Here is a 25382-nt window from a genome sequence, read left to right as displayed (position 1 = left end):
GATTTTAGAAAGCATGATCCAGCGATATCTACATACAAGAAACTCACCTTACCTGTAAAGACACATATAGACTGAAAATAAAGGGGTAGAAAAAGACATTCTATGAAAACAGATTTCAAAAGTGAGCAGGAATAACTATATTTATATCAGATAAAATAGACTTTAAACAAAAACCGAACAGAAATTCTGGAAATGAAAAATTCATTGGAAAACAAAAAACAGTAAAAAAAACAAAAAACAGTAAAAACAAAAAACAGTAAAAAAAAAAAAAAAAAAAAAGGACAAAGGTCATTATATAATGATAAAGGTATCAATTCTGCAAGAGAATATGACAATCTTAAATATATATGCACCCAATATCAGAGAACTCAAATTCACAAAACAAGCATTATTAGACCTAAAGAAAGAAGTATACAGTAATATGATAATAGTGGGGGATCTTCAACACATCACTCACAGCACTAGATAGATCATCAAGATAAAATAACAAAGAAACATTGGACTTTAGATCAAATGAACTTAATAGATATTTACAGAACATTCTACCCAACAACCAAAGAATATATATTATTTTCATCAGCACATGGAACACTATATAAGATATACCATGTTAGTCCACAAATCTTAAAATTTTTAAAAAAATCAAAACTGTATTAAGTATCTTCTCAGATCACAGTAGAATAAAGCTAGAAATCACTACCAAAGGAACTGTGGAAACTATACAAACACACAGAAATTAAACAACATGCTTCTGAATGATTGCTAGGTCAATGAAGGAAGTAAGATACAAATTTTAAAATCTTTTGAAATAAATGAAAATGGAAACAACATACCCAAACTGGTGGTGTACAGCAAAAGCAGTGCTAAGAGGGAAGCTGATAGCATTAAATGCCTACATCAAAAAAGAAGAAAGATCATAAATTAACAATTCATGTCACACCTCAAGGAACTAGAAAAACAAGAAGAAACCAAACCCAAAGTTAGCAGAAGAAAAGAAATAACAAAGATAAGAGCAGAAATAAATGAAACAAAAAAAAAAGCAAAGGATCAACAAAATGAAAAGACGGTTCTTTGAAAAGATAAACAAAATTGATAAACCACTAGCTAGACTAACCAACAAGAGAGAAGATCCAAATAAAAACAATTCAGAAATGAAAAGGGAGACATTACAATTGATACCACAAAAATACAAAAGATCATCAGAGACTATTATAAACAACTATACACTCTGCTTAGAGGAAATAGATAAATTCTGGGAAACATACAACCTCCCCAAATCGAACCAGGAAGAAATGAAACTCCTGAATAGATCAATAATGACTAGTGACATTGAATCAGTGATTAAAAAAAAAAAAAAATCTCCCAACAAAACAAAATCTAGGACTAGATGGATTCACAGTCGGGTTCTACCAAACATACAAAGAAGAACTAATACCAATCCTCCTGAAACTACCCCCAAAAATCAAGGAGGACATAATTCTTCCTAATTCTACAAAGCCAGAATCACCATGATAGCAAAACCAGACAACCACACAAAAACAAAAAAGAAAACTACAGACCAATATCTCTGATGAACATAGACACAAAAAAACTCAACAACGTACTAACAAATCAAATCCAACAGCACATCAAAAACATATAATACACCATGATCAAATGGCATTTATCCCAGAGACGCAAAGATAGTTAAACATATGCAAATACAGAATTGCGAAGATGGCCAAATAGGAACAGCTCCAGTCTCCAACTCCCAGCGCGAGCGACACAGACCGGTGATTTCTGCATTTTCAACTGAGGTACTGGGTTCATCTCCTAGAGAGTGCCGGACAATCGGTGCTGGTCAGCTGCTGCAGCCCGACCAGCGAGAGCTGAAGCAGGGCGAGGCATCGCCTCACCTGGGAAGCACAAGGGGAAAGGGAATCCCTTTTCCTAGCCAGGGGAACTGAGGACACACAACACCTGGAAAATCGGGTAACTCCCATCCCAATACTGCGCTTTAAGCAAACAGGCACACCAGGAGATTATATCCCACACCTGGCTGGGAGGGTCCCACGCCAATGGAGCCTCCCTCATTGCTAGCACAGCAGTCTGCGATCTAACCGCAAGGCAGCAGCGAGGTTGGGGGCGGGGCGCCCGCCATTGCTGAGGCTTAAGTAGGTAAACAAAGCTGCTGGGAAGCTCGAACTGGGTGGAGCTCACAGCAGCTCACGGAAACCTGCCTGTCTCTGTAGACTCCACCTCTGGGGACAGGGCACAGATAAACAACAACAAAAGCAGCAGAAACCTCTGCAGACACAAATGACTCTGTCTGATAGCTTTGAAGAGAGCAGTGGATCTCCCAACACGGAGGCTGAGATCTGAGAAGGGACAGACTGCCTGCTCAAGTGGGTCCCTGACCCCTGAGTAGCCTAACTGGGAGACATCCCCCACTAGGGGCAGTCTGACACCCCACACCTCACAGGGTGGAGTACACCCCTGAGAGGAAGCCTCCAAAGCAAGAATCAGACAGGTACACTCGCTGTTCAGCAATATTCTATCTTCTGCAGCCTCTGCTGCTGACACCCAGGCAAACAGGGTCTGGAGTGGACCTCAAGCAATCTCCAACAGACCTACAGCTGAGGGTCCTGACTGTTAGAAGGAAAACTATCAAACAGGAAGGACACCTACACCAAAACCCCATCAGTACGTCACCATCATCATCAAAGACCAGAGGCAGATAAAACCACAAAGATGGGGAAAAAGCAGGGCAGAAAAGCTGGAAATTCAAAAAATAAGAGCGCATCTCCCCCGGCAAAAGAGCGCAGCTCATCGCCAGCAACGGATCAAAGCTTGACAGAGAATGACTTTGACGAGATGGGAGAAGAAGGCTTCAGTCCATCAAACTTCTCAGAGCTAAAGGAGGAATTACGTACCCAGCGCAAAGAAACTAAAAATCTTGAAAAAAGAGTGGAAGAATTGATGGCTAGAGTAATTAATGCAGAGAAGGTCATAAACGAAATGAAAGAGATGAAAACCATGACATGAGAAATACATGACAAATGCACAAGCTTCAGTAACAGACTCAATCAACTGGAAGAAAGAGTATCAGCGATTGAGGATCAAATGAACAAAATGAAGCGAGAAGAGAAACCAAAAGAAAAAAGAAGAAAAAGAAATGAACAAAGCTTGTAAGAAGTATGGGATTATGTAAAAAGACCATATCTACGTCTGATTGGGGTGCCTGAAAGTGAGGGGGAAAATGGAACCTAGTTGGAAAACACTCTTCAGGATATCATCCAGGAGAACTTCCCCAACCTAGTAGGGCAGGCCAACATTCAAATCCAGGAAATACAGAGAACGCCACAAAGATACTCCTCGAGAAGAGCACCTCCAAGACACATAATTGCCAGATTCACCAAAGTTGAAATGAAGGAAAAAATCTTAAGGGCAGCCAGAGAGAAAGGTCGGGTTACCCACAAAGGGAAGCCCATAAGACTAACAGCAGATCTCTCAGCAGAAACTCTACAAGCCAGAAGAGAGTGGGGGCCAATATTCAGCATTCTTAAAGAAAAGAACTTTAAACCCAGAATTTCATATCCAGCCAAACTAAGTTTCATAAGTGAAGGAGAAATAAAATCCTTTACAGATAAGCAAATGCTTAGAGATTTTGTCACCACTAGGCCTGCCTTACAAGAGACCCTGAAGGAAGCACTAAACATGGAAAGGAACAACCGGTACCAGCCATTGCAAAAACATGCCAAAAGGTAAAGACCATCGAGGCTAGGAAGAAACTGCATCAACTAACGAGCAAAATAACCAGTTAATATCATCATGGCAGGATCAAGTTCACACATAACAATATTAACCTTAAATGTAAATGGACTAAATGGTCCAATTAAAAGACACAGACTGGCAAACTGGATAAAGAGTCAAGACCCATCAGTCTGCTGTATTCAGGAGACCCATCTCACACGCAGAGACATACATAGGCTCAAAATAAAGGGATGGAGGAAGATTTACCAAGCAAATGGAGAACAAAAAAAAGCAGGGGTTGCAATACTAGTCTCTGATAAAATAGACTTTAAACCATCAAAGATCCAAAGAGACAAAGAAGGCCATTACATAATGGTAAAGGGATCAATTCAACAGGAAGAGCTAACTATCCTAAATATATATGCACCCAATACAGGAGCACCCAGATTCATAAAGCAAGTCATTAGAGACTTACAAAGAGACTTAGACTCCCATACAATAATAATGGGAGACTTCAACACTCCACTGTCAACATTAGACCGATCAACAAGACAGAAAGTTAACAAGGATATCCAGGAATTGAACTCATCTCTGCAGCAAGCAGACCTAATAGACATCTATAGAACTCTCCACCCCAAATCAACAGAATATACATTATTCTCAGCACCACATCGCACTTATTCCAAAATTGACCACATAATTGGAAGTAAAGCACTCCTCAGCAAATGTAAAAGAACAGAAATTATAACAAACTGTCTCTCAGACCACAGTGCAATCAAACTAGAACTCAGGACTAAGAAACTCAATCAAAACCGCTCAACTACATGGAAACTGAACAACCTGCTCCTGAATGACTACTGGGTACATAATGAAATGAAGGCAGAAATAAAGATGTTCTTTGAAACCAATGAGAACAAAGACACAACATACCAGAATCTCTGGGACACATTTAAAGCAGTGTGTAGAGGGAAATTTATAGCACTAAATGCCCACAAGAGAAAGCAGGAAAGATCTAAAATTGACACTCTAACATCACAATTGAAAGAACTAGAGAAGCAAGAGCAAACACATTCAAAAGCTAGCAGAAGGCAAGAAATAACTAAGATCAGAGCAGAACTGAAGGAGATAGAGACACAAAAAACCCTCTAAAAAATCAATGAATCCAGGAGTTGGTTTTTTGAAAAGATCAACAAAATTGACAGACCGCTAGCAAGAGTAATAAAGAAGAAAAGGGAGAAGAATCAAATAGACGCAATAAAAAATGATAAAGGGGATATCACCACCGACCCCACAGAAATACAAACTACCATCAGAGAATACTATAAACACCTCTACGCAAATAAACTAGAAAATCTAGAAGAAATGGATAATTTCCTGGACACTTACACTCTTCCAAGACTAAACCAGGAAGAAGTTGAATCCCTGAATAGACCAATAGCAGGCTCTGAAATTGAGGCAATAATTAATAGCCTACCAACCAAAAAAAGTCCAGGACCAGATGGATTCACAGCTGAATTCTACCAGAGGTACAAGGAGGAGCTGGTACCATTCCTTCTGAAACTATTCCAATCAATAGAAAAAGAGGGAATCCTCCCTAACTCATTTTATGAGGCCAACATCATCCTGGTACCAAAGCCCGGCAGAGACACAACAAAAAAAGAGAATTTTAGACCAATATCCCTGATGAACATCGATGCAAAAATCCTCAATAAAATACTGGCAAACCGGATTCAGCAGCACATCAAAAAGCTTATCCACCATGATCAAGTGGGCTTCATCCCTGGGATGCAAGGCTGGTTCAACATTCGCAAGTCAATAAATATAATCCAGCATATAAACAGAACCAAAGACAAGAACCACATGATTATCTCAATAGATGCAGAAAAGGCTTTTGACAAAATTCAACAGCCATTCATGCTAAAAACGCTCAATAAATTCGGTATTGATGGAATGTACCTCAAAATAATAAGAGCTATTTATGACAAACCCACAGCCAATATCATACTGAATGGGCAAAAACTGGAAAAATTCCCTTTGAAAACTGGCACAAGACAGGGATGCCCTCTCTCACCACTCCTATTCAACATAGTGTTGGAAGTTCTGGCTAGGGCAATCAGGCAAGAGAAAGAAGTCAAGCGTATTCAGTTAGGAAAAGAAGAAGTCAAATTGTCCCTCTTTGCAGATGACATGATTGTATATTTAGAAAACCCCATTGTCTCAGCCCAAAATCTCCTTAAGCTGATCAGCAACTTCAGCAAAGTCTCAGGATACAAAATTAATGTGCAAAAATCACAAGCATTCTTATACACCAGTAACAGACAGAGAGCCAAATCAGGAATGAACTTCCATTCACAATCACTTCAAAGAGAATAAAATATCTAGGAATCCAACTTACAAGGGATGCAAAGGACCTCTTCAAGGAGAACTACAAACCACTGCTCAGTGAAATCAAAGAGGACACAAACAAATGGAAGAACATACCATGCTCATGGATAGGAAGAATCAATATCGTGAAAATGGCCATACTGCCCAAGGTAATTTATAGATTCAATGCCATCCCCATCAAGCTACCAATGAGTTTCTTCACAGAATTGGAAAAAACTGCTTTAAAGTTCATATGGAACCAAAAAAGAGCCCGCATCTCCAAGACAATCCTAAGTCAAAAGAACAAAGCTGGAGGCATCATGCTACCTGACTTCAAACTATACTACAAGGCTACAGTAACCAAAACAGCATGGTACTGGTACCAAAACAGAGATATAGACCAATGGAACAGAACAGAGTCCTCAGAAATAATACCACACATCTACAGCCATCGGATCTTTGACAAACCTGAGAGAAACAAGAAATGGGGAAAGGATTCCCTATTTAATAAATGGTGCTGGGAAAATTGGCTAGCCATAAGTAGAAAGCTGAAACTGGATCCTTTCCTTACTCTTTATACGAAAATTAATGCAAGATGGATTAGAGACTTAAATGTTAGACCTAATACCATAAAAACCCTAGAGGAAAACCTAGGTAGTACCATTCAGGACATAGGCATGGGCAAAGACTTCATGTCTAAAACACCAAAAGCAACGGCAGCAAAAGCCAAAATTGACAAATGGGATCTCATTAAACTAAAGAGCTTCTGCACAGCAAAAGAAACTACCATCAGAGTGAACAGGCAACCTACAGAATGGGAGAAAATTTTTGCAATCTACTCATCTGACAAAGGGCTAATATCCAGAACCTACAAAGAACTCAAACAAATTTACAAGAAAAAAACAAACAACCCCATCCAAAAGTGGGCAAAGGATATGAACAGACATTTCTCAAAAGAAGACATTCATACAGCCAACAGACACATGAAAAACTGCTCATCATCACTGGCCATCAGAGAAATGCAAATCAAAACCACAATGAGATACCATCTCACACCAGTTAGAATGGCGATCATTAAAAAGTCAGGAAACAACAGGTGCTGGAGAGGATGTGGAGAAATAGGAACACTTTTACGCTGTTGGTGGGATTGTAAACTAGTTCAACCATTATGGAAAACAGTATGGCGATTCCTCAAGGATCTAGAACTAGATGTACCATATGACCCAGCCATCCCATTACTGGGTATAGACCCAAAGGATTATAAATCATGCTGCTATAAAGACACATGCACACGTATGTTTATTGTGGCACTATTCACAATAGCAAAGACTTGGAATCGACCCAAATGTCCGTCAGTGACAGACTGGATTAAGAAAATGTGGCACATATACACCATGGAATACTATGCAGCCATAAAAAAGGATGAGTTTGTGTCCTTTGTAGGGACATGGATGCAGCTGGAAACCATCATTCTTAGCAAACTATCACAAGAACAGAAAACCAAACACCGCATGTTCTCACTCATAGGTGGGAACTGAACAATGAGATCACTTGGACTCGGGAAGGGGAACATCACACACTGGGGCCTATCTTGGGGAGGGGGGAGGGGGGAGGGATTGCATTGGGAGTTATACCTGATGTAAATGACGAGTTGATGGGTGCTGACGAGTTGATGGGTGCAGCACAGCAACATGGCACAAGTATACATATGTAACAAACCTGTACGTTATGCACATGTACCCTAGAACTTAAAGTATAATAATAATAATAAATAAATAAATAAATAAATAAAAAAGAAAGCAATTGCGATGTAGAACAATTGTGTATGTAGAAACTTAAAAATATGTAAGACTTCTGATCTAAACAATCAGAATTCTAGGGAATTTTTCCAAAGATAATCAGGTATGCAACCAAAGAATATTAGATGCAACATTACTGATAATATTAAAAAATTGATCATCTCTTGTGTCCCAAGTAGAATGGTTTAATAAATTAGTGTAAATTCATGTGATGTGATGTTATGCAGCTGTTAAAATTATAGCTTGGAATATTATTTGATAACCTGGGAAAAAGTTTGTGATATATTAAGTGAAAAGGAAAATCCAAAACTGTAAATAATCTGATTTTTAAATTATTATTAGTATTTCATTGAGAAAAGGATTGGAAGGGAATCAGTCAGAGGCTTTCATTTCTGGATAGTGAGTCTTGGAACATGCTCATAGTAAGGCGTGCACTTTTGTTTATTTGTTGCTCAAATAAGCAAATGAATAAATTGTGAGATTATGAAAAAAAAATATGCAAATACAAAAATCAAAATATGCAAATTAATAAATGCAAATAATCACATAAGAATGAAGAACAAAAACCATATGATCATGTTAATAGATGCAAAAAAAGTATCCATTAAAACTCAACATCCTTTCATAACAAAAGTCCTCAACAAGGCATAGAAGGAACATATATCGACATAATAAAGGCCATATACAACAAATCCATAGCCAATATTATACTTAATGGGGAAAAGTTGAAAGCAGTCCCTCTAAGAACTGGAACAAGACAAGGATGCCTACTTTCACCACTCTTATTCAATATAGTATGGAAGTTCTAGCCAGAGCAATCAGGCAAAAGAAAAAAATAAAAGACATCCAAATTGGAAAAGAAGTCAAATTAGCCCTGTTTGCTGACTATATGATCTTATATCCAGACAATCCTAAAGACTCCACCAAAAAAACTCTTAGATTTGATCAACGAATTCAGTAAAGTTTCAGGATACAAATTCAATGTACATAAATCAATAGTATTTCTATAAACCAACAATGATCTATTGGAGGGCCAAATCAGGAAGGCAATCCCATTTACAATAGTTAAATAATAATAATAATGATAATGATAATAATAAAATATCTAGAAATATATTTAACTAAGGAGATAAAAGAGCTCTACAAGGAAAATTACAAAACACTAATGAAAGAAATTGGAAACAAATGGAAAAACATCCCATGTTCATGGATTGGAAGAATTAATATCATTAAAATGTTCATACTACCCAAATCAATCTACAGGTTCAATGAAATCCCTATCAAAATATCGTCATTTTCCACAAAGTTAGAAAAAACCTATTCTAAAGTTCATATGAAATCAAAAAAGAGCCAGAATAGCCAAAGTAATGCTAAGTGAAAGAGAAAAGAACAAGGCTGAGGCATCATATTGCCTCAGGTGAAAAGAACAGGCTGGAGGCATCATATTGCCTGACTTCAAATTATACTGCAAGACTCTGTCTCAAAACATAATAAAAATTAAAAATTAAAATTATCTAATTAATTTCTGTCTCCCATGCTAGACTATAAGCTCCAATGAACATTGGTTTTGAGAATTATAACTAGCACATAATAGATACTCAGTAAATATTTTTCAAATAATTTTTTTTATTTTTTATTTTTTTGAGACGGAGTCTCGCTCTGTCGCCCAGGCTGGAGTGCAGTGGCGCGATCTCTGCTCACTGCAAGCTCTGCCTCCTGGGTTCACGCCATTCTCCTGCCTCAGCCTCCCGAGTAGCTGGGACTACAGGTGCCCACCACCACACCTGGTTAAGTTTTTGAATTTTTTTGTAGAGACTGGGTTTCACCGTGTTAGCCAGAATGGTCTCGATATCCTGACCTCGTGATCTGCCCACCTCGGCCTCCTAAAGTGCTGGGATTACAGGCATGAGCCACTGTGCCCGGCTCAAATAAATTTTAAAATGACTGAATTCTTAGTGGATCTATGCTCTAAATCAGAAATCTCATAAATTATTGTCTGTTCCTGAAATATTTCTCCACAAAGCCAAAATTCCCACTTCTTTCTACAAAATCTCTTTCAACACCAACAACTAAGTGCATATCAGTTAAGGAGTTGTTATGGGTTTTTGTCAAAAAACAAAAAACTGAAAATCTTGTTACGGTATTTGGCAAATATTATTTATTTGAAATAAAATCTCTGTTTCCAGGTAAAGTTGTGTTTCTCTTCTCCCCTTCTCTTCCCTGCTTTCTGTGTATGTGTGTGTGTGTGTATACACACACAGATTTGGTGGGGAGACTTGTGAATTCAAACAAGAATATAAGAAAAGAAGTTTTAGCAAAGTTTGCTTAATGTTTAGAGGTGTTTAAAATAAAGGATTCATTTTTTTCATTCACTCATCCATCGAATATTCTCATGTGTTTAGTTTGCACCAGGTATTGCTGAATGCAGAAAATCCAGAAGAATAAAACTCAACCCTACTTTTAGGAAGCTTCGTCTTATAGAAGGGACAGATACTTAAAAACATTATGACAGTACCACATACAGTGATGTAAGTGCAATCCAAAAAGTAAGAATAAGGTATAGAAGTAGCACAGAGGAAGAAGTCATTTATCACCAGAGTTGATGGATAGGAAGAGAAGGATTAAGTCAGAAAAATACTTCTATAATCGCTACCCACTTCTGTTCCTAGCTTTACTTATTCCAAAACTCTCATTCATTGTTAAGTTGCTTGGTATACTATAGACTATACATAGTATTGTCTATATATACTTATAGTTGATTATAGTATACCAATAAATCTTTTAAAATGTTCAACAATTCTTTTAAAACAATTAAACATTTTGTTTTAAAAATATTTAACCCATTTCCCATTTAGAAAAAAAAGTTACAAAAGTATTACAATGAACTCCCAAACACCCTTAAATTAGGTTTACTCATTATTAACATCTTGCATTTTATCTTTCTCTCTCAATATATTTAAAAAGTTGGCTGGGTGCAGTGTCTCATGCCTGTAATCCTAGCACTTTGGGAGGCCGAGGTGGGAGGATTGCTTAAGGCCAGGAGTTCAAGACCAACCTAGGCCAACATAGTGAGACCCCCATCTCTATTTTAAAAAAAATGAAGTATATAAAATAAAGCAATAAACACATTGTTATTTTGCTCAACAATTTGAAAGTAAGTTGCAGAGAGCATGACCCTTTACCCCTAAATACTTTAGCATGTATCTCCTAAGCATGGACATTCTCTTACATGATCATATTATAATAAGCAAATTCGAGAAATGTATCATTAATGTAGTATTATTATCTATTATAAAGTCCTTATGTAACTTTCGCTGATTCACCCAATATTGTCCTTTAGAGCTTCTTCCCCTCATGCCCCAACCCAGAATCTAATCTGTGATTACATATTGCATTTAGCTGTCATGTCTCTTTTAATCTGGAACAATTCAAGATGAATTATTTGTTTTTCATGACACTAACATTTTAGAAGCACACAGGACAGTTGTTTTATAAATGGCTCTTCAATTTTTTTTTTCTGGTTATGTTCTCTTAATTTCATTCAGCACTTTTGGCAATAATACTGTATAATGATATTTCCTTTTCAGTATATCACACCAGGAAGAACCTGCTGTCAGTTTGTACCTTTGTTTTTGTTTGCATTTAGAGATAGCATCTCACTCTGTCACCCAGGCTGGAGTACAGAGGCACAATCCTGGCTCAGCGCAGCCTCTACCTCCTTGACTCAAGGAATCCTCCTGCCTCAGCCTTCTCAGTAGTTGAGACTACAGGCATGCACCAGTATGCCTTTCTAATTTAAAAGATTTCTGTTTTGCAGAGACAAGGTCTCACTCTGTTGCCCAGGCTGAATGTACCATTATTAATGCTGTTAACTTTGATTTCTTGAAAACAAGATGATTTCCCCACTGTTAACATTCTTCCCTTTGTAAATAATGAGTAATCTGTGAGGAGATACTGTGAAGCTGTAATTATCTTGTTGACCAAACACTCTGACCCAATAGTTTTATATTCACTGATGACTCTTGCCTGAATCAGTTATTTTATCATTCTGTTTACATTTATTAGTTGGCATTCTACTTTTTTTAAGCTTTCTCTTCTCACCCCATTGGTTTGTATTTTAGAATCATAGGAGCTCATGGATTTTTTTTTTATACCACATGTTAAAATCTATTACTGTTATTTTTCAGATTAAGTTCGGATTGTCCTGCTTTGGCCAAACTGCCTTCTGTGTCACTTTGACATGATATGCTTTTTAGCACTTTCTTACTTTCTGACAAGATGTTCCAGGCTTATCTTGTACTTTCTCTGCCTTAGCCCAAAAATTGGCCACTTCTCCAAGAAATTTTGGTTCCTTTCAATGCAGAAAGACTTAAAAACCAAAGCCTAGCACTATTAATAGGTATGTTCATTGCTACTAAGCAGTCATTGCTCCCAGGCCCTTTCAGACTATAGAGCATTTGAAATCAATTAAACAAACAAACAAACAAACAAAAACATGCTGATACCTCTAACTCCAATCCAGTACCACAGGGTTTTTTCCTTGCCTTGCTCATCCAAATCTGTATCTCCCTTCTTCCACAATGAGAATCCTAGCTCCTAACAATATCAATATAGTTTTTCAAGGCCAGACACGCTGGCTCATGCCTGTAATCTGAACACACTGGGAGGCTGAAGCACAAAGACTTCTTGAGGCCAGGAATTCAAGACCAGCCTGGGCAACACAGGGAGACCGGTTTCTACCAATAAATAAATAGATAAGCTGGGTGTAGTGGTGCACACCTGTACTCCCAGCTACTTCAGAGGCTGAGGTAGGAGGATTGCTTCAGCCTGGGAGGTTGAGGCTGCAGTAAGCTGTGATAACACCACTGCATTCCAGCCTAGGTGACAGAGCAAGACCCTGATCTCAAAAAAACTTTTTAATTTTCTTTTCTAATGCAATGGGTCAAGCCTGTAATCTCAGCATTCTGAGAGGCCATCGTGGGTGGATCGCTTGAACCCAGGAATTCCAAAGCAGCCTGGGCAATATGGTGAAACCCCATCTCTACAAAAAAATACAAAAATTAACCAGGCATGGTGGTGCATGCTTGTAGTCCCAACAACTAGGAAGACCAAGGTGGGAGGATTGCTTGAGCCCTGAGGTCAAGGCTGTAGAGAGCCATGATTGCACCATAGCATTCCAGCCTGGGTGGCAGAGTAAGAACCTGTCTCAAAACAACCACGACAAACAACCCCAAAAAACAAAATCCTAAAATGCATACAAAGACAGCTTCAGAATTGCTATACCCATACCACTACCAACAATAAACATATAGTAAATAAACGTAGCAAAGCGAGGTTTTCTTTTGTTTTCAGATTGGGGATATGTAATGAGAATACTATTTCAAAAGTTACTCAGATTTAGTCTGGATAACCTAGTTACATTTTTGAATATGTGAAATAGTAACATAATTCTGAAATAAAAATACAAACATACATACTTAGAAGTGTCATCTCTCCTCTGTCTTTTCCACACCGTTTCTATCCACCCTCTGCAGTAGACCATTTCATTATTTTCTGGTTCATCTTATTTCTTCTTGAAAAAATAAGTAATGTGTATATTTTCTTTTTACTAGCAAAAAAGTTGTATACCATATATATTATTTTACATTCTCATCTTTTACTTACTTAACATATCCATATCAATTCAGGGACATTTCTCATCCTTTCTACATCTTCATAGTACTTATGATGTACATATACCAGTTTATTGAACCAATTTTCGTAAGCTTGTTCACATTATTTTGTAATTGCAAATAATACTGTAGTAACCTTGTGTACATTTAATTTTGAACTGTTGATGGCATATCTTCACAGAAAATTCTTAAAAGTGTGATTGTTGGGTCAAAGGATAAATGCATATATAGTTGTCACATATTGCCAAATTCAGCTTCAAAAACTTTTGTGTTCTCAGCAGCAATGCATGAAGAATGCCTATGTCTCCTACAGCCTTGCCAAAATAGTGTGTTGTCAAGAGTCTTGACATTTTGCCCATCTAATAAATGAGAAATAATGTATCAGTGTAGTTTTCATTTGCATTTCTCTTATTAAGCTGAATATTTTTTCTTATACTTGTGAGCTATTTTTTATATCTTTCTTGGAGAATTTTCTGTCCTTACCACTTTTTCCTATTGAATTTTTCATCCTTTTATAATTCAATGCTGAAAATTATTGGCCGGGCACGGTAGCTCATGCCTGTAATACCAACATTTTGGGAAGCTGAGGTGGGCAGATCACTTGAGGTCAGGAGTTCAAGACCAGCCTGGCCAACATGGTAGAGAAACTCCATCTCTACTAAAAATACAAAAATTAGCTGGGCATACTGGAGCACTCTGTAATCCCAGCTACTCGGGAGGCTGAGGCAGGAGAACTGCTTGAACCCAGGAGGGAGAGGGTACGGTGAGCAAAGATTGCCCCACTGCACTACAGCCTGGGTGACAGAGTGAGACTGTGTCTAAAAAAAAAAAAAGAAAAGAAAAATTGTATTGGGGATGTTAAACCTTTTCTTGTGATGTGTATTGCAAATAATTTTACCATGTGGCCTTTTGCTTTTGAGTTTGCTTATGCTATTTTTTGTCATACAAAAGTGGCTTTATTTTTTAATGCAATGTAAATGTTATATAACAAAAGTTTTTTTTTTATTTTTACACAATTTGTCAACCTTTTCCTATCTTATTCTTGGATTTTGAATCACAGAAAGTCTTTCCCCAAAGATTCTTCCCCATGTAAGAATGCACACACGTTTTCTCCTAGTAGTTGTAAGACTTTTATTTTTACTTTTAGGCTTCTTATCAATTTAGAATTTATTCTTATGTATAAGGCACATATCCAATTCTTTTCCTCAGCATCATTTATTAAAACACATCATATTTGCCCCAGTGACTAGAGATGCCATCTTTATTAATACTAAATCCCAATATAGGTTTGGGTCTATTTCTGCACTTTTTAAAAACTCCACTGTATGGTCTACTGGAATATCAGTGCTATACTATTCTAATTGTGCAGGTTTTACAGTTTGTTTTCATATCTGGTAGGGCTAGTAGCCCCCTAGGGCTCTCCTAGTTTTTAGGGATTTCCTAGATATCCTTGCATGTTCATTTTTTCATATAGACTTTACTATCAACTTGTCTAATTCAAGGGGAAAAAAAAGCTTATTGGTATTTTTATTAGAGTCATTTATGTTATTTTTTTCTTGGTACCACTGGTTTCTGTCCTATTTTGTTAATTTCTGCTTTTATCTTGATAATTTCCTCCTTTTAATGTTCATTTGGTTTACTTTGTTGTCTTGTTTAATTACCTTTTGAGTTGAACTTTAATTAAATTTTCTTCTTTCAAATTTTCTCTTTTATTTTCATTAAGTGTTTAAGTAAGTCTATGAAGTATCCTTGATGGCTGTTTGAAATAAATCCCCATAGATTCTGATATGCAGAGTTTTCATTGCAAATATATTTCAGAAATTCCATCATTCAGTTTCCATTTTCCCTTTTAACCAACAATTAATAGAAGAGTCTATAATTTCAAATAGAAGCCTTTTTCTAGTTTGATTTAGTTGTTGATTTCTAGTGTAGATGCACTGTGATCAGAGAATGTTGTTTTAATATTTCTACTTCATGGACATTACTATTTTCTTTGGGGTTTTTTTGGAATTTTTAAAATTTTATTTTTTAATTGACAAATAATTGTACATACTCATGGAGTGCATAGTGATGTTTTGATACATACAATGTATAGTGATCAGATTAGGGTAACTACTATATCCATCATGTTTTCTTTGTTTTTATGAACATTCTATGTGCACTCAAGAAGGGGGTATAGTCTCTATTATCAGGATGTAACGTTCAGCATAAATCTTTAAGATCTGACTTATTAGTTGTGTTGCTTAGGTCTTTTAATATTGTTTTTTGGTTTTTGGTTTTTTTGGTCACTTGACTTCTCTTGTACCAAGTGTGACATAAAATCTTCTATTATTTATATGTTTTTATTTCTTCTTGTACCCCCCCAATTTCTGCCATATAAAAGTGGTGGCTATATTATTTGTTACAGAGATATTAATAAGAGGCATTAATAATGCTTTTTGAAGGGAATTCTACTTTATATGATGTCAAACTTTTCTGAATCACTTTGTTTTAGGTGTATCTTTTGCATATAGCATAAACTTGGGTCTTGCTTTTGCTTTGTGAGCCAATTTGAAAATCTTTTTTTTTTTTTTTTTTTTTTTTTTGAGACAGGGTCTCACTCTGTCACCCAGGCAGGAATGCAGTGGTGAAATCTTGGCTTACTGCAGCCATGACCTCCTAGGCTCAAGCAATCCTCTCACCTCAGCCTCCTGAGTAGCTGGGACTACAGGCATGTGCCACCATGCCTGACTAATTTTCTGTAGAGACAAGGGCTCACTATCTTGCCCAGGCTTGACGAAATGTATCTCTTTTTTATAGTTAAGTTAAACAACTCTATCATGTTGTTTTATTATAATTATCATGTTTTATTTTATATTTACCATCTTTCCCTAAGCAATGTGTCTTTTTTTCACTTTTTTTCTTTTTTCTTTCTTTTCTTTTCTTCTTTTTTTTTTTAAAGAGACAGGGTCTCACTATGATGTCCAGGCTGGTCTTGAAAGCCTGGGCTCACTCAATCCACCTGCTTTGGCCTCCCAAAGTACTGAGATTACAGGCATGAGATACTGTGCCCGGCCCTTTTTCACTCTTTAAGATAAATTCTTTTGATATTTAGGAAAGGGGTGCGATACAGTTTGGCTGTGTCCCCACCCAAATCTCATCTTGAATTTAACTCACACAATTCCCATGTATCATGGGAGGAACCCGGTGGGAGGTGATTGAATTATGGGGGTGAGTCTTTCCCATGCTGTTCTCATGATAGTGAGTAAGTCTCATAAGAGCTGATAGTTTTAGAAAATGTGAGTTTCCCTGCACAAGCTCTCTCTTTACCTGCCACCATCCATGTAAGAAGTGACTTGCTCCACCTTGCTTTCTGCCCTGACTGTAAGGTCATGATTCCCCAGCCGTGTGGAACTGTAAGTCCAGTAAACCTGTTTTTCTTCCTAGTCTTGGGTATGTCTTTATCAGCAGCATGAAAACAAACTAATACAGGATGTTTTGTTGTTGTTTTAGGAATTATTTTTGCATTAAGCCTTTTTCAGTATTCTTATGACTGGATGGACATTCTAGTACAGTGTGGCTGGTAGAACTTTCTGCAATAATGAAGATGTTCTATATCTGCACTGCCCAATATAGTAGTCACAAGCCATATGTGGGTATTGAGCACTTGAAATGTGGCTAGAGTGACAAAGGAACTGAATTTTACATTTTATTTAACTGTAATTAATTTAAATTGCAACATGTGACTAGCAGCTACTAAATTGAACAGTGCAGTAACAGTGGATTCATCAGGAAGGAGTCATGTGTACAGTATTCATGAGTATTTGCAGGTTTAAAACTGTTTTTCTATAACTAGAGCACCTGGAGAACAACCTGGTTGGAATATAAAATCCTTGGCTTACACTTCCTCTTCACTTTTTAGAAAATGCCGCTCCACTGATATTTTCTTTGTATATTACTGATAAGGTCTGATGCCAGTTTAATTTTTGGTCCTTTGTAAGTAATCAAGGCTTATTTTCAAGAGCTTTGAGAATAAGTTCACTTTTACAATCCAATAGTTTTACTAGGCTCTATCTCAAAATTGATCATTCTAAGTCAGTTTACCAGGCAAAATTGGACCTTTCAATATACATATTAAAGTCTTTTTTCATTTCCAGAAAGTTGTCTTGAATGATAATTTTAAACATAATTATGTTTCATTGGTTCCCCTCCATGTTACCTAGGGACTTCAATTATATGCACATAGGATCTTTTTTGCCTGTCTTCCATTTCAATCATTTTCTCTCTGACCTTTTTTATTTCTTTATCTCCTTTTGATTTTCTTGCTTGTTTCTCTGACTTTCTACAACAGTCCTTATTAAATATTCAGTAGACTCTACTTTCCCTCAAGCACACTGTAATTTACTCTTAATTTCTTTATTAAGTTCAATGAATTCTAATTTTGTTTCGTCTTTTTTGAGGCGAGGAATGGAGTGATTTCTGTTATTAGTTTTTAAATTTTTGATTCATTTCGTTGTTTGAGGCTATTTAATTCAGTTAGGAGTATTGTATTACATCTTCCTTCTGTTTCATAGTTTGTTGTGGGGAAGAAATTCTATCAGCCAAATGGTTTTGATTCTCATTTTCTGTTTTCTTTTTACCATAATTTTGTATGGAAATAGGCTGCATTTTGGGGGGTCTATTTTATAGACAGAGTAAAGATTTTAAGTGGCTTACAAGATTCCTAACTCAAGACTGGCCACTTCGGTCAGAATAGTGAGGTTTCATATATATATATATATATACACATACACAAAACATGTAATATTTGGGGGAGCAGTGAAGGGAGGTTGATGTGTTTTGTAACTCTTTGTTTTCAGTAGGATCTTAATTCCCCCCAACTTTCTTCTTTCCTTTCACTAACACATCTCCAAAGGGCACTTCCCCCTTTCTACTTATCTCTTTCCCAGAAGTGATGCCTTTCCAAAACTGCCACCTTAGGTCTGACACACTTTCAAGTCTTTTACCTTTAGACAGTACTGTGACCCACCATATCTTAGACTGCTTTCATAGATTCTGCCTTTATTGTGAAGTTTTATCTTTCTATTGCTAATTTTGTCAGAATTAGGCCCTTGAGTCCTCTCTTCTCTTTTCCATATAGTTTTTCAAACATCTCCAAGTCTGAAACACTAAAAACAGTTCTGTTGGAATTTGGTGTTTATTTCTTATCTTAAAATAATTTGAAGTTCATAATATTCTTTCTCCTAGTAAGGCTGAAAGGGTGGGCTGCATGTAGTTTCATTTGTTTTCGTTATTAATCTGTATGTTTTTCTGGGAGAATAAGTGGACAAACTCTAACTTAGGAGGCTACCATTATCCTAGGGCAATTGGAAGTCCCTCAGGTCTTTTAATTCTTATTGTTGTTACAGAGTGTGATTTGTCCATGTTTTATGAACATTATGAAAACACCCCAGAAAAAAAGCAAAGGGATAAGTTTGTAGGCAAGTCTTCCTTTTGAAGATAAATCAAGTAACTTTCTTAAAATACATATGAGCAACAGATTCTGAAATTAAAGTCTCTCATATCTAATAAATAATCTAAGGTAGAATCTGACATGATTCACTATAGCTTATAGTTTTGGGATAATTAGAAGTCCTTTCTGTAATGTGGAAATACTCACCATGAGCTAAAAAAAAAAAAAAAAAAAAAGAAAGAGCCTTTAGAGAGTTATAAGAAAGAAATAGGGCCAGGCACAGTGGCACACACACCTATAATCCCAGCACTCTAGGAGGCCAGGGCAGGAGGGTTGCTTGATCTCAGGAGTTTCAGATTAGCCCGGGCAACATGGCAAAATCCTGTCTCTACAAAAAAATACAAAAATTAGCCAGGCATGGTGGCATACGCCTGTAGTCCCAGCTACTTGGGAGGCTGAGGTAGGAGGATAGCTTATACCTGGGAGGTTGAGGCTGCAGTGAGCCGAGATTGTACCACTGCACACACACACACACACACAAAACAGAAAATTAAAAAATGAAACTACTAGAAAGAATCCACTTTATTTGGCATTTTTTATTTATTATGATGATTCAAGAACATGATAGAAGACAGAAGTGATTTCACTATGTTACGCCCTGGTATAGGTGATTTACCCATCCACCCAGTACTTATTGAGGAACACTAAACTGCCAGACAATGGGGACACAGAGATGATTAAGACATAGTCCACCACCTCACAGACAAGTAGAATACACGTAAGTCACAAAAGGTTGGATGGTATCCTTTCCAAAAAGTTGAAAACTATGCAAAACCATACTATGTATACTTTTAAGGATATATACATACATAGTATAAACATGAAAACATGAGAAAATGATAAGCATCAAATTTGAGATTGAGGTTTGCTCTTAGGGGATGGGCTGGGAGGCTGAGGGGCATATAATCAGGGAGGGATACAAAGGAGTTTCAATTTTATCTGTAGTAATTTCCTTAAAAAAGAAAAAGGTCTGAAACAAATATTATAAATTGTTAGGACCTGACAAAACTGGGTAGTAAGAAATGTGGGTATATTTGTTATATTATCTCCATTCTTTTTTATATGCTTAAAATATTTTGTAATTTCTAAAACATTTTAATCAAAATGTAGTTCAATCACTGGCAAAGTTTCTGGAGTTTTAACTAAGAAGTTTCAGAATATATTCAAGTTATGTAACAACACAAAATTGAAAACTGCTTTTAGAAATGAATGAGAAAACTGGCCCATTTGAATAGTGTTATACTTACCTGTGAGTGCTAAATAAGAAGCAATGTACCGTTTTTCCAGACCGTCTCTAACACTCTGAATTGCACCGAACATTGGAGGTATAATCATGATCAGGTTACTCACTGTATTCCCTTTAAGAGAAAAACACAAGAAGACATTTAGGTTAATCAATAACACTTTAAATAAAGATACATTCATGTAGCCTTTAACAACAATTAAACAAGTAACTTCTCAGAAAGACATTGGGAAGATATTTTCAAGTTGCTGAAAAAAAAAATTCTGTACTCACCAAAAATTTCTCACAATAATCCAAATAAAATAAAGATACTTTCAGACAAATGAAACTAAAAATTTTCCACCAGCAAACCCACTAAAGGAAATTCTAATTTCTAAAGGCAAGCAAGGAAAGGATCTCAGGAAGAACCTCAGAGATAAAGCAAAAAATGAGTTGGGGAAGGCAGCCTATACCGATGCACTGAAATTGTGGTCCATGGATGCAGTATGACAAGATGAATACAGGATTGGCTTAATTTTGTTACTTGGAATAAAAAAGCAACAAACTGCAGTTTACATTTTGTATGTCTCTTTAACATTTCATTTTTCTAGTAATGTTTCAATTTCTAGTTTCTGTTTCTAGCAAAACATAGAAGGCTTAATTAATGGATCTTAATTTGATCTCTACTCCTGTCTTCACAAAAACAAAGTGCAAACATGAATAGCAAAGGAATAGTAAAAACCCCAGTAGAAGATATAAGTAGATAAAATGGAGAAAGAAATGACCAAACAATATTTTATGAATTTGATTATGGGAAGAATAAAGTGGCACAATATTTTCCAAATTTCAAAAGAATGATTTTCAGCAGAGGTGCTAATGTCATGACAAATAATTAACTGAGAGGGTAGAAGAAAACATTTTCAGTCAAGGATTAAAAAAATACACTTACAACATATCTTTTCTCTGGAATCAACTGGAGAATGTAGTGAGTGCAAACAAGGAAACTGACCATGAGAAAGAATGCCACTAGAGCTAAGAAACATGGGCTGCAACCCAAGAGAGAAGTAAAGGAAAGGCTCAAGACTGCAAAAGGACCAGAGACCACACAGTCCGTCCAAACTGTGGCAGGAGAACCAAGAACTGCAGGAAAGAAATTTCCAGGAAGAAAAGGAAGAAAAGGATAGACAATTTGATAAGTTAAGAAATTTGGGAAAAAAATGCCAGTGGGCATTTGACAGAAGTGTTGGAAAAATTGTACTATAATTCATTCAACCAGTCCTCTATGACTATAAGAATTCGGGTTATTTCCCATTCTTACTATTACATGCAATATTGCAAAGAATAACCATATATATTTACAAATGCAGGTAATACTGCAATGAATAACCATATATATTTACAAGTGCAGGTATATCTGTAAAATAGATACACAAAAATGAGACTGCCAAGTCAAGAAATAAACACATTTATTGGCCCAAAAAGTAGTAAAAGAAAACGTGGACCCATCGTTCTTTCTTTTACAATGAATAAGGATGGGTATAATTTTATGTTCTTTTGTATTTATTTTCCTTTGAAATGTATTTCATGCCCTTTGCCAGTTTTTCCATTGGTCTTTCCTTTTTCTATAAGAAGGGATAATTAATATTAACCCTATGTACTTGCTGCGGACAGATTTTTGGTGTTTTTCTTTTTTTTCGACAGAGCCTTCCTCTGTTGCCTTGCTCTGTTGCCCAGGCTGGAGTGCAGTGGTGTGATTTCAGCTCACTGCAACCTCCACCTCCTGGGTTCGAGAGATTCTCGTGTCTCAGCCTACTGAGTAGCTGGGAACACAGGTGCATGCCATCATGCCCAGCTAATTTTTGCATTTTTAGTAGTCTACACAGAAAGAAATGTTACCATAGAGTACACTATCTGGCTTAGCAGTGCACATTATTTACATAGCCATATTGATATTATTGATGTTACATCCTAACTACTTATTTAGTAAAAAATTATGCTCTGACTTTATTGAAAAAATATAGTGGGGAGAGCAGGGATGGTATAAAAAAGTGAAATCCCCAACCACCAAAACTAGAAGACAATAGACAATATCTTAAATTTACAGATCCAGAAAATAGGACTATAAGCAAGTTATTTAGAAATGTTGAGCCAAATTAATTTAAAAAAAAAAAAAAATAGCTGACCAGGGCAGTGGCTCACACTTGTAATCTTAGCACTTTGGGAGATCAAGGTAGGAGGATCGCTTGAACCCAGGAGTTCTAGAGCAACCTGGGCAACACAGTGAGACCCATCTCTAAATAAATAAATAAATAAATAAAATAAATGTTAACAAAGTTATTGTCAGACTTCTGTTTCCACACAAGATGAAGAAACAAGAACCAGATTTATCCTCTTACCTGAAATAAGTAGAAGACAGGAGAAGAGGGAAGGGGAGGGGAGATAAAATATATGAAACAACTTGGCAGGCTCCCTGATGAGGAAACAAAACAGGGAGTTCAGGAAGACCAAGGTGACTAGATTTCACAGGAGACAGTATATGAGAGACAACTTCAGAGACAAAGAATTTGGGAAATCTATAAAGGGCCCCCTAACCATTCAGCAGAATATTGATTAGCAGATGTATATGAGCAAACTAGTCAAAGCCAGGAAAGAATCATGGTGAAAATATTAGAGGGAACAGTACCAGGTGTTCACACATAGCCAGTACACACATGGCCAGAAACAGTGCCTATTTCCACAAGCTGAAATAGTAAAATTTGCATCTCACTGGGCATTGGATAAAGGAATAAAGAAGGCCTGGCCTCAGTAATACGGAATAGCTAGTACTAGACTGAACCCTGTTCCAGGCGCACCTAACAAATCACAAAAACAAAATCCAAAAAGATCAAACTGTTTCCAAGTAGCTTCACTGAAATCCAGAACAAAATTCAAGACTATTTATAGTAATACAAAAATTATTCAGCACCTAACAAAGTTTAAAAAAGCATGCTGTCTGGTATTCAATCAAAGATTACCAGGCATACAAAAAAAGCAAGAAACACAATCCATGAGGAAAATAATCAATTGGAACCAACCCAGAACAGATGTTAGAATTAGCAGACAAGGACTAAAACAGATCATATGAAAGGCTAGAAAATGCAAACTAATCTACAGTGACAGAAAGCAGATGAGTGGTTGCTGGGGGAGAAATGGTAGAACAGTTCAATGCAGAAGGAGGGCTTAAATAAAACTTGGAGGTGAAGGATATGTTACTATGTTGTTTGTGATGGTTTCACAGGTATAAGCCAATGTCAAATTTTCATTTGTACACTTTAAATATGTGCAGTCTGTTTTGTATCTCAATTATATCTCAAGTATACCTCAATAAAGTTGGGGTTTTGCTTTTAATTTTGCTTCTAGGCAGTAGAACTGGACAGTGGGAAGCAAAGAAGGGTTGGGAAAGAGCACTGCCTTCTGGTTTTGCTAAAGTTATTTAGCATTATCTAGATTTTTAATCTATTTTTTAAATATATTGCTTTGATAAAATAAAAATTAATACAGAAATGATTTAGGAGAGGGAGTAAGATCGTTGGGAATAGTGTCGTAGATGTAATAAGATTTGAGCTAGACCCTGAAAGGAGAGAGAGGAACAAAAATATGCTGAGTCTATTAAGTATCAGGCACTGAACTTTATATTTTACATGTGCTATCTTACTTGCTTCTCACAACCAATCTTGTGAAGTATTATTGTCCCTATTAAAAATAAACAGTAAAAGCAGGTTAAGAAATTATACAATTTACAGATATACAATTTCAAGTTCTCACAATAAGCAAATGGTGGCGGCAAGATTTTATTCCAGGTCTGTTTGTCCTTATAGCCAATGTTCCTCTCACTAGGTGTACTAGCACAATGTTCCCACAGAGGGTGCTTATTAATTACAAGGTTTTAAAAATTATATAACAAGTATTTTATTCAGAATGTACTAAATGAATTCCAAACTGTACAAATAAAGTAATTTGCCTAGGTGGAGTATGAAAATGTAAGGTGGGGAGCCAGACAGATCGACAGTTACATATCCAAACAGCAGTTATCAATAGTTTTAAGTAAACCTGTAGGAGATGTTGAATATTTTATCATTCAGGAGTGCCCTGAGATTCAAACTAATGAAAATCTTTAATGATGACTAAGATAAAGCAATGGAAGCATATCCAAATGTACAGATAGTATTAAATTTAGCTGAAATGTCAATAGTATAGAAGTCAGTAATACATTTCAAATTACCTGGAGGCAGGGAGCGGAAGAGGGTGTTACAAACTATATGAAACTAATTTAAGGACAATGCACAAGTTTTACAAATTAGAATGAGGAATTTCAGACCACAAATATAGGCTTGTTACAGAGAGTAAGGACAAGCCTGACAGAAAGTTCCAAAGACAGAAAGATGACAGTAGGCTATTCTGGGAGGAAAATCTCAATATACTACACTTCAAAGTAGTATTCAGAGGTAAAAATGGAAACAGCTAGATAGTAGTCATCCTACTTTTCTCTGCTTTAATTCAGCTTCTCCTTGGGATGCTTATCTATTTGTGGCACCCTAAAAAAACAGAAATACTAAAGCATTCAGAGTAGAGACTCATATAAAGGCATAATATACTAAACAAACAAAACACAACATATAAGGAATGGAATGACTGCTATCTTCAAATATCTTAAGGATTCCTGGGTCAGACTGACAATCTGAACATGTAACTGCAGTTTTGGTGTTACAGATACAAATTACAATAGCATCAAAATACATCACATATCTAGTAATAAATCTGACAAAGATGTATAAAACATAACACTAATAAAACTCCCAAATGGTTTGGGGTACAAATTGAAAAGCTGATTCTAAACTTTATATGAAATACAAAAGGCCAAGAAGAGCCAAGACAATCTTGAGTAACAACAAACCTGGAATATTTACATTACTGGATACCAAGGCCTACTAACAAGGTTAAATAGAACAGGTAAGATTATAAGAATATACTAACATTTACAGTCACCTGATTTATGACAAACATAACCCTGAAGTGTATTAGGGAAAGGACTGTCTTTTCAATACAGGATACTGGATCAACTG

The 25382-nt window shown here is 36.4% G+C and overlaps 1 protein-coding gene across 3 annotated transcripts in view; it reads right to left on the bottom strand.

Annotated features, from left to right (window-relative positions):
* The window catches only part of ACER3 (alkaline ceramidase 3), a 171831-nt gene that overhangs the window by 85639 nt on the left and 60810 nt on the right, over positions 1-25382 (bottom strand). For 2 of the 3 annotated variants that reach the window (XM_008020221.3, XM_008020220.3), the window contains exon 2: positions 20306-20416. In XM_008020221.3, coding sequence (XP_008018412.1) covers positions 20306-20416 — 111 coding nt within the window. Of the gene's footprint in view, positions 1-20305; positions 20417-25382 lie in introns of those variants that run through there. The other variant, XM_073019564.1, reaches the window with a different exon arrangement.

Source organism: Chlorocebus sabaeus, chromosome 1 (assembly GCF_047675955.1).
Source record: "Chlorocebus sabaeus isolate Y175 chromosome 1, mChlSab1.0.hap1, whole genome shotgun sequence".
In the NCBI taxonomy this organism is placed as follows: Eukaryota; Metazoa; Chordata; class Mammalia; order Primates; family Cercopithecidae; genus Chlorocebus; species Chlorocebus sabaeus.
Note: the sequence above shows the minus strand (reverse complement) of the source record. Positions and strands in the feature narration are given on the sequence as shown.